General features: G+C 36.2%; 1 protein-coding gene across 1 annotated transcript; it reads right to left on the reverse strand.

Moving 5' to 3' along the window:
* Positions 1-1,119: 1,119 nt before the first annotated feature.
* On the reverse strand, positions 1,120-8,998 carry LOC135578618 (RNA-binding protein 25-like; the record flags this gene model as incomplete). The annotated part of the gene is made up of 2 exons (XM_065053498.1): positions 1,120-1,595; positions 8,786-8,998. Coding segments are annotated over 2 exons (303 nt in total), but the record flags the coding sequence as incomplete, so codon positions are not given.
* Positions 8,999-10,752: the final 1,754 nt, after the last annotated feature.

The raw sequence follows: 10,752 nt of genomic DNA on the forward strand, positions 1-10,752 counted from the left end.
AGATTCTTAAAGGAACTAGCAACAGAAACTCTATCTTAGGTAAAATTTTGTACAGAAATGTAATAAAAAGTAGAGAAAAAGACGCATGGGTACATTTTTAGAGAATATTTTAATTTTTAGATATTTTTGTGCGTATACATGGTATGCTTTTTCTTTTTTATGGATACATGCTTTGCATATACTACACCTATACTTGCATAAACATTCAGATAGGTTGGAGATAGCCATTATCACTTGTTAGGATAACTTAATTAAACTTGCTTATTAAAACACTCTAATTCGTTAGTGATAAAATCTTGATTAGTACATTTTCCTGCTAGGTGACCTTCTAATTTAATAGAAAACGAATTTTTAAATGGAGAAAAATGCCTGTGGCAGAGATTTTGTGCAAGTGAATAGAGTTTGTAATACACATAGGGATATAATCGAGCCTAATTAGCGAGGGTGCAAATGAATTTTTATTTCATACACCAGAAGTGTCATTGATGAACCATGGTTCAGAGTTTGAAATGCATTCAGGCTGGCAGTGTGGGACTGAAGTCTGTGGGAAAATCACAAGCTAATTCATTGATTGCCCCTTGGAAATTACTGCTGTTAATTGTTAGGTAATTAACATGGAGCTACAATTATATTGGCCTTAGGGGGTGATTAATGTTTCAACATGTCACATTAGCAGCGGCTGGATTTTAAAAGCTTTTCTTTTCACATGGTTTAGAGACAGATGGTATATTGTCTGTGGAAAATTGTTTTCTTTTACTAAAGTTTATACCAAGACTAAGCGAATATTCTTTTTGTGCTACAGCCTATTTTTACATGGTTGGATTGTAAGCATCTTGGCCTGATGCACCTTAAGAAATAATATTTGTTTTAAAAAGTCCCCATTATACCTGCTATGAATGCATAAAATATGCATGTTGAAAGGAAATAATCTCTGTTCTGATTTTTCATGTGGAAAATAAAAAATAGATAATGTAAGATTATACCACTTCATGACAGCTTTTACATTATTTAGTGGTGATACAGGGAAAAGAATTGCACAATATGATACTTATTACAATCAATATAATTTAAGCAGAAACCAAATAAAACATGTTGAACAAATGCATTTAGTTACAGTAATAGAGAGTATATTAATATCTCCACACTTCAATATTATACTTTGTTCTCTGTTAGGATTTTTTTGTCTTTTCACAGTTCCAAGAATCAGAATAAGACTTTTGAGAATCATACTGTGTTCTACTTTAGCTATTATTATGCAGAATTAAATCCTTAAAATTTTTCCTCAAAGAGAGCAGTGCCTGTGTTAGGAAGACTGGCAATGTGATTCTTGGGTGGCTACTAATGTTTTGGTTTTCATTCTTCCTTTTCCTTTTCCTTTTCCTTTTCCTTTTCCTTTTCCTTTTCCTTTTCCTTTTCCTTTTCCTTTTCCTTTTCCCTTTCCCTTTCCCTTTCCCTTTCCCCTCTCCTTCCCCTACCCTTCCCCCCTCCTTCCCCTCCTCTTCCCTTCACTTTTCCCTTTCCCTTTCCCTTTCCCTTTCCCTTTCCCTTTCCCTTTCCCTTTCCCTTTCCCTTTCCGTCTCCCTCTTCCTCTCCCTCTCCTTTCCCCTTCCCCTCTCCTTTCCCCTTCCCCTTCCCCTTCCCCTTCCCCTTCCCCTTCCCCTTCCCCTTCCCCTTCCCCTTCCCCTTCCCCTTCCCCTTCCCCTTCCCCTTCCCCTTCCCCTTCCCCTTCCCCTTCCCCTTCCCTCCCTCTATATGCTGCTACACTGCATAGATATTTTGCAAACTGGTGGGTTTTTGGTAACAACTGTGTAAGTATTTTCTGTAATATCCCTACAATATGTCCTATGTATGTTCCTGTTTGCCATAGGAGTTGGAAATTTTAAAAGAATTTCAAGTTTTTCTCATACTTGAGTATGGCGCCTACTCTTTTGAAGGCATATATTTGAATGTCATGCTTGGAATAGTTTCTAGAAGTTATTTAGGTGTGTACATTTTTTTTTTTTTTTTCCCCCACAACCAATGAAGTCACATATTATAAAAGATGCAGTGGACTTCTGGTAGTTGAAAGGACCAGTTTCTTTGATAACATTTGTCTTTCTCTTGAGTAATTTTTTTGCTTCCTGTGATATTTTAAGCTGTAATCTTTCTTAGTAGTCTCTTACTGTGGTCATTGTTATGACTTCAGTCACTTACATTTATATTGATTGTCATGGAGGCACCCCAAAATGACTCCAAGAAAATGTAAGCTTAAACCAACTGATTTAGAACCAAAACCAAAACCAAAGACTGAAACCAAACAACAGAAACCAAGGGAAGCAGGGAGGTCAATCAGCACTCCAGCAGCATTTAATAAACTGCAGGTTCGACGTACCAGTTGGGGGTATTATTACCATGCAGCCATAGAAGCATGATGATCCACAGTGTGAATTTATTCACTCAAAGAAAAGCCTCTCTCACTCAGGGGTACACAGAAGAAAAAAATCACTTGGCCAGAGGGCCAAGGGCTCACTCAAGGATATATCGAGGAGAAATAATCACTCAGAAAGAGAAGGTGAGGGCTGTCAGTCCCAGGAAGACTTCTTAGATGGCATCCCACTGTAAGGGGTCACAGTCCTGCTTCTCCACCACTCAAAGGGAGTCTTCAGCAAGGGCCCCATCTTATAGCCTGGTGAGATCTGAGACGTGGTCATTACAAGCATGGTCTAGAAGCTCCTCTGGGCCTGGGGTGTCTTATTGGCTGAGGACACTCTCTGTTGACTAAGGGCCTCACCCTGCTGCTCTGCCAGCCAAGGGAATGTGTACGTAATTGGAGTCACCATGCCCCAGGGTTGGGGGAAACATGACGGTGGGCATCAGCCAAGGTGCGTATGCAAGGAAGGCACAGTGGGGCACAAAAGATGTAAAAGAGCCATCAACTGTCATAATGAAAGCTCTGGACTTCATAGGGGTGTATGCAACTGCCAGATATGATTGTTCCACTACAAAGTATGGCAGAAATCTTCATTATTTTCAGCCATGACTGCTAATAACTTTTAATTTCTGTTAAAACATCTAAATATAGAGGAAAATTTTCTGCTTTAAAAATAGCTTTTTTAAAATACAAAGCCAAATAATTTTAGCAGGAAGAAAAGACATCTAAACATTTGAAACATTGTTTGTGATTTTTCTTGCTACAGAATAGTATGAATTAAAATTTTAGTATGCACTCAGGTTTCATTCAGCTGAATTTTCTTACTTTTTCAGAGGACCCTGGATGTTACCTAAACATGTGGAGTATCAGTCACTGAACTCTAAGAGATGGGTTTTATGAAGGACTTAATGGAATGGAATGATTAGGAATGATTATACAGCAGGAGATCACCTGCATTTGGTTAGTCATACAGGCTTTCCTGTGCTTTCGTTTGAGTGATCAGGAGCCAGAAAATCTCAGTACATGGGTAAGTTTAACCGGAGATTCTGACCACTGCTTTTAAAGAGCAGTAGTAGTAAACTGATACAATGCTTGGTCAGCAGAACCCTTAAGCATATGGTTAACTTTAAGCATGTGAGTAGTTCTGTTGACATTACAATTAAGTCTCTACTTACATGTTTTGTTAGATTAGGGTCATTGCCCTGGGAGGACTCCATAGGGGAAGAACACTCTAATTGGCAGTCTTATGAAGTTACTCCTACCCGTGTGTCTGTGGAATAATACATTAATCTGTCCCAAACTCTCAAATCAAAGGACCTGTGGTCATATATCCCAGGGCAGATCCCAATTTAAATTAAGGCCATTTTTTACTGCTTTAGTGTGTAAGAGATGTGCAACTATTATTTATTCCTTCTTTAAGAACTGTCTGCATTGCCACCGCACTAAGAAGAATGAACACCAGATTCTACATGTTTATTTGATCAGTAGTAAAAGTTTGAGGCCATAGAATTCCTCAAAAGTATGTCCTAGGCATTTATGTTAGCTTTGTGGATTCTTTTCTTCTGAGTCTCATTTTGATTTCTATTTATGGGGGTATTTTTGTGCTAGTTTCTATACTTTATGAAAGCAATCAGTGTTTCTAGCCTAATTTAAATTTAGGCTTTTATGGTAGTTGGCTGTAACAAGAGTACTAAGAGTGTGGTAAAAAACATAGAAGGAAACTTTCCATAGATTGATTTCCTTGCTTCCTTTTCTAAAGTGACTGTAAACATCCTACTAATATAATTTATTGGGAGAATATCTCGAATCTCAGGATTTCCAGGTCTGACTCAAATTCCAAAGGCTCTCTAGACCACTGTGCTTCAGAGAACACAATACAGAAGTTATCTGTCCCTTGCTAAGAAACAGCAAGATATATAAAAAAGGCCTTGTAGTGTTCTACCACAATTTACATAAGGTACTGGACTGACAATCTTGAAAGGATGTTTAAGGAGAAGGCTACCAGGTGTATGGAAAACTATCTGAGGAATGGGCTTATTTGAAGGAAGAGTAAGGAGGTGAAATAGAAGAATTTCCCCTTTCTTTGTGAAGATTTAAGGCATTTTGTCAACTTTGCAGCAAGTTGCCTCTATCCCCAATGTTTTTTATTCTAACAGTTTTCTCACACTTAATTGGCATAAAGAATTGGAGGTGGATATGTATGAGTAAAAAATGCCACAAAGATCATTGCACCTCTCAGCAAGTAAGTGCAAATGTGCATCTGACACAGGATACAGTATTCCAGAAGAACACACTCCCAACAGGAGACTTTTGAAAACCTCTGGCACTTTGAGTGAAGTCTGTGGGTGCCTTTGGCTCTTCTGTGATTGACAAGGCTACATACATGGCCGGTCACATGAACAGACCAACTTTCAGATGTTTGTTGCTTCCTCCTCCCCACCTCATCACTCAGTGAGTTTTTATGTCTACCAGCTACATGAGCATATCCACCTCTCCCAGTGACATCCGTCGGATTTGTGGGAAATATGTATGCATTTACCTTTAAAACATTAATGATGACTAGAAAATTACTGTAAATCTCTATTTAAAAAATAATGGAACGAAAGTCCCCATTATAATTTTTATCAAGATTTTATATTTGTGTAAGAGACATATCTCTCAGAAAGTTATCCCTGACAGATATGATCTGAAGACACAGATCTCAACCAGAACACACAGAGATGTCTTATTTAAAGAAACTACTCCCCTCCTTTCTGCTCTGCCCCTCCCTCCCCCCCCCCCCCACAAAAAAAAAAAAAGAATAAAAAATTGAGGAAATCCAGAAAAAGTGTATGTATGGAAAGTTAAAGACATGAAAACTGCTGTCTTCTTGAAATTTCACATGAATCAACTGCTTAGTTTGTTGGGAAAAAAGAAAAAAAAAGTGAATGTATGGTTCATTTAAATCCATCTGAGAACACAGCAGAGTGATAGAGCCACTGCTGAGCACCTCCACATCTCTATGTGCCTGTGCTTGTATTCATAAGAATCAAATTTGAATCCACTTACTTCTGGGGGAAAAATGTGAGGGATTATCGAAGTAAAAAAAAAAAACCTCTTAAAAATGAAAAAAACTGTCAAGGTTTGTCAATTTTTAGGAAAACAAACTTGAAAACAGTCCTTTAAAATCCCTTATTTGAGCTCTTTGTATGTTTTTTTCCACTGATTTATTTGCCATCTTCTCTCCCAAATAAGATTTTGCTCTTCTGGACAACCATTCAGATATGAAATACTCCTCCTTGCTCTAACTTTTTCACTGTCTCTTCTGATCCTCCACTTAATCTCTTGCTTGTGCAGTTGGCAATATACCTGTATTTCTTACTGTTGTGCCTCATTGTGTACTCTGGAACTCTCCTCTTTGAAATAATCTTTCCAACTTTCTCTAATGACCACAATGGGCTCCTCACCAACTTCACTTGTAATCTTATCCTTTCTGCCACTGACTGCATAAGTCTGTTTCTGCAGCATAAAATTGCTCACTTTCTGCATTCTCTTCCTCAGAAACATTCAAGCTTCTTTTAGAAAGATGCTTTTTTTTTTTTTTTTTTTTGTTAGCTTGGGTATTTTTCCCATTGTGCTGATGATTGGCAATATTACTTTGTGGAGGTGACTACACATATAACTTAATCAAGTTATCTGAATACTTAGAGGTGAGCTGAAATGTTGGTTCTTGGCTGAATCCAGAATCCAAAAATGCTAATTTTCTAGGGGGCTACTGCTGAACTGTAGGTATTGCATTCACTCTTGCTTTCTGCATATGCGTCTGTTCTCCTGCATGTCCTTTGCATTCTCTTAAATATTATCATTATCACTGCGAGTAACTTGAGTTTACTGAGTGTAACTTAAGTGTTTGAAGCCATTTTTTCCAGCTACACTGCCACTAAAGAACTCCATAGAGAGACTGACTGCCTTGGATCAACTGCTCTGCAACTTGCTGTCTGGGTGAAGTGTTTCTTTACGTAATTCACACGATGACTGTTTCAGAAAAGTTGTGCTAGCAAAACTAGGCAAGACTCATTTAACTCTTTCTGTAGTAAGCTTGATATCCCAATGTGCATAATGACCTTGTTTAAAGTTCTGGATGTTCAATGTGTTTTTAGGGAAACATGCAGTATTCTTTGCACACTGCTGCACACTGATTGGTCTTCACTTAACTTTATCAGACATACAATTTGACCCTCTTCTCACCAGCAGTGAGGCTGCGCATTCAAATTTGTTTGAGACACAGGGGCCTCTTTTTTTTTAGATTTCTTGACATTTGTTACTGCTAGTTGAGCAGTGCCACTGAAAAACCTTTCCAGTCCCTCTTCATAATGTCAAACAACAGAAAAAGCCCTGAATTATTTCCAAAAACTCCTAGAATTCTATGGTAGCAAGATGGTGAGGAAATAATGCCAAATTTCCATACACACTGGGACAAAATGAGACTATACATATTGTATACGTAGTGCAGTACAGTAAGAAAATAATTTTTAACATATATATATTAATCTTCTACAACCTACAAAGATTTAAATTTCAGTCCTTCCAGCTAATGGCATTAGGCCACACTTGAATGTTAAATGTGCTTTTCTGTACTAAGTGCAACATCTGGCATTCCCAAAATCTTTTTCATGATTTCATGTACATTTAAAATGTTGTTTTCTAATCATTTTTATTTTTAAAAAGGATTTTAATACTATCTAGTTCTAAAAAAAATTAAGAATAAATCAAAATATGTAGTAGGGATTAATACAAATGTGTATTAGAAGAGCAAAGAAATCACTGAGACAAGACTAATCATCATTTAGATTATCAGTAGAAGATGATTAAAAAACAAAGGATTGTATGACAAGTTATGTTGATGCCATGTTTGTGTAGCCAAATGTTTCAGCTTTATAAATGAAAAAGCCTAAGCAGCTTACAGTGAGACAAAGTAATCATTCAAATTACAAACTTAAGAATTTCAAATTACATACTTCATCAAGTTGAGTCTGTTGTAACTTAAAATACATAGGAAATTATTCACTCTAGTTGACAATCAGCATGTAATATTTCAGCTATTATGAAATTGCTGCCTTTTTTACAAAAGTGTTAATGTCATTAAACCGTCTCTTTTTAGGATGAGTTCTCAGGACTAGTAGTGTTTAAAATCCAGCAGCTAGCAAGAACATTTTCTTATATGTACATGGTGATTTATTTGGGGTTTTTTGGGGGTTATATAAAAGTGAACAGAGTTGATCTCTCTGACTGTGTGCTCTTGCTATAATAATTAGATGTTTTTGATCAAGAACTCAATCATCCAAATACTTAGCAGAAAGCAAAGTATTTGCTGTTCTTATTGCTCTCATTGTCAGTATTTCTACTGTAAAGACTAAGCTGAATAGTAAGTTTCAACAGGCTGTCTGCCTAACATTAGAAATTATTTTTCTAGAAAGTTATTGCAAAAAATACAGGAGTACAGATTCCACTTTCATCACAATTATCTCATCAAAGAACAAGGCTTGGGCTGATCATCACAATTCTTTTTACATGTTTTCTGTTTGGGAACTTTCACTGAAGCAATTTCAGTAGATGTGATAGTGAATTTATTCTTACTGAAGGCTTCCTTCAAATCTCTGGCTCATACTCAACTTCTTTACCAGTGATATTGGTGAGAGAACTAGTTTGTTCTTAATGTTGGTGGATATTTCTGTTACTATGCCTAGACTGCTTCCTTTAATTGTTTTACTAGCTGCATTTTATCTCACACAAAAAGGTTATTTTTTCAGTAAATCCAAGAGTTTTGTTTGTTTGTTTGTTTCCTAGAAGGTAGCAAAATCCAACCCTAGTTTTTTAACAGAGTGTTTTCTCACTTCTCTGATTTAGTTTTTCAGAAAGGACATAGTTATGTGGCACATGGGTATCTGAAGTGCTTGTACCTGTCATGCGTTTCTCTGCTTTTTCTAGCACTAAATCACAGTATTGACATTAATGCAATACCCTGAATGCCTTAGCAGGGTTTTGTTCTTAAAGTACCACAACAGTTTCATTTGTTTTTTTTATAAGGTATGTCTTTGGCACACACTCTAACCCTAACCCAGCAGGGATGGTTTTAAATTAATATTGTCAGATATGTTAAGATTATGTGACATACCCTTGGATCATGGACTTTTCCTGCAAATGGATATGTTCATCCACTATCTTCATGGGTGTTTCATAGTATAAATAGCACCAATTTTGAAAAACAAAAGAAATGAACCAAACCTCCCGAACCCTCACCAGTTTCCTTTGTGTCTGGTAAGCTTAATAGTATATCTGCTTGTCTAATACAGGTTGATATAAGATATAAAACATTAAGTGTCATCAGTCTAGATGTTTTTCTTTTCTAGTCTTTTTCTTTTTCTTTTCTAGTCTTTTTCTTTTTCTTTTTCTTTTTCTTTTTCTTTTTCTTTTTCTTTTTCTTTTTCTTTTTCTTTTTCTTTTTCTTTTTCTTTTTCTTTTTCTTTTTCTTTTTCTTTTTCTTTTTCTTTTTCCTTTTCTTTTTCTTTTTCTTTTTCTTTCTCTTTTTTTGGAACCAGACAGGAATATTTAGATAGAAATTAATTCTATTTTTTCCCATTCTAAGTTGCAATTTCATGTGCTAACTCCTTCAGTATTCTTAGATGGGGATTATACAGTTCCCTCAAAAAGTTTATTTCAAGATTTTCCTAGCCAGATGGAAGCAGATATAATTTATTTGCATATTTTCTTATTTCTTATGTCCACCTGTTCTACATCATCATCCGGATTGGCAACAGAGCAAAGTGTTCATTTAGTGAGGACTCTATGCAGATTATCATTCATGTATTTTCCTTTCTTCTTGCAGAGGAATCCCACTTCTTGTCTCATTCTCTTCATGTTATATTAATATGGCTACAAACCCTTTTACTATCTGTTTTAATTTCCTTTGGAAGGTTTAACTCATCATTTGACTGTTCTCAGTTTTTTGCCTATAACTTCTGGCTTCAAAGAAGTATCTGTTCTTGCTGACTAGTCTGTTTTTTTCTGTTGTCATAGTTTTTTACTTTTACTGAACACAAACCGAAAAAAAAAAATCATGTGTCAAGGAATTTTTTTTTCACAACTTCTATGATAAATCTTATCCAAATTATTTGGGTGTTTTTTATTATCTTTGCAATATATCTAAACATTTACATATACACAAATAAATATATTTTATACCAATAATTTTAATAACTATTTCTGTGACTGCAAATGAAACAGTCTGTCACAGTACATGAAATACAGTACCCATATATACATGTAACAAATATTGGGACATTAGAAACAATCATGTAATAGATGAAAAGCTAGTGAACCAAAGCAATTGAGCAAAAACTACAAGTATATGATAAGAATACCTAACATGGAAAGTGGAGGAACTGCCTCACTGCATGACAATGTTGTGTGCCTTCTTGTAACACTAAATAAAGAAGTCTGGGTGTGTCTTAGGTTGCAAAATGACTGTGAATCTTTATACAAACTCAGGTAACATAGTGGTGTTAGAATAAGCACTTGTACCTTTTTATTATCCCAGATGTAGCATTGCAGAATGTCTGTCTGGGTCTTGTTAAACAAATTTTCTTCTGGGAAGGAGGCCTTACTATTACATCCTGCAAGACATTTTCCTACCATTCAAAAAAATTAAAATACATATCCACTTTGCACATCATGAACAAGCTGTCCATGGATTAATAATGATAAAAGAATAACATAAGCTTTGGTTTTTGTAGGTATGGACTAACAAGTCCTGGCAAAGAAAGAGTGCCTTTTGAGTTCTGAGCCTACTGAAAACTGTGCTCTTTAGACTCCAGCACACTGATCGTTTTCATTTGTGGAATGATGCCAGAAATAGTGAGCATTAAATTCCGCATTATACATATTTCTAGTGAACAACTAAAAAAACCTCATCCTTTTAGGAAGCTTTCTCATATATGAGATCGAGCCTTATGTTCCCTTCCAAATGACAATTCTGAAGAGACTGCAGCTGGGATTTAGTCTGTGGGTAAGCCTCCTCACGCCAGCTGCCTTGATACACATTACAATTGAAGGTGTCAGTGGACTTAGTACAACTTGTAAAGCCCAAAGTGGGAGAGAGCTGAGTTGGTGCACACACAACTCAATCCTGTGTTAGGTCTAAGCCAGACTGTTTTAGTGACCATTAGACTTCTACAGAGCATGCAAGATACCTACATGGTGTCTTACACCATGGCAGATTTAGGCTTTTTGGAGTAGCAGCTGGAAGCCAGGAAGATTACCCTGGGCACTAAACAACTTTGCTAAGGTAAAATATATTACATCAC

Source organism: Columba livia, chromosome 2, assembly GCF_036013475.1.
Source record: "Columba livia isolate bColLiv1 breed racing homer chromosome 2, bColLiv1.pat.W.v2, whole genome shotgun sequence".
Taxonomy (NCBI): Eukaryota; Metazoa; Chordata; class Aves; order Columbiformes; family Columbidae; genus Columba; species Columba livia.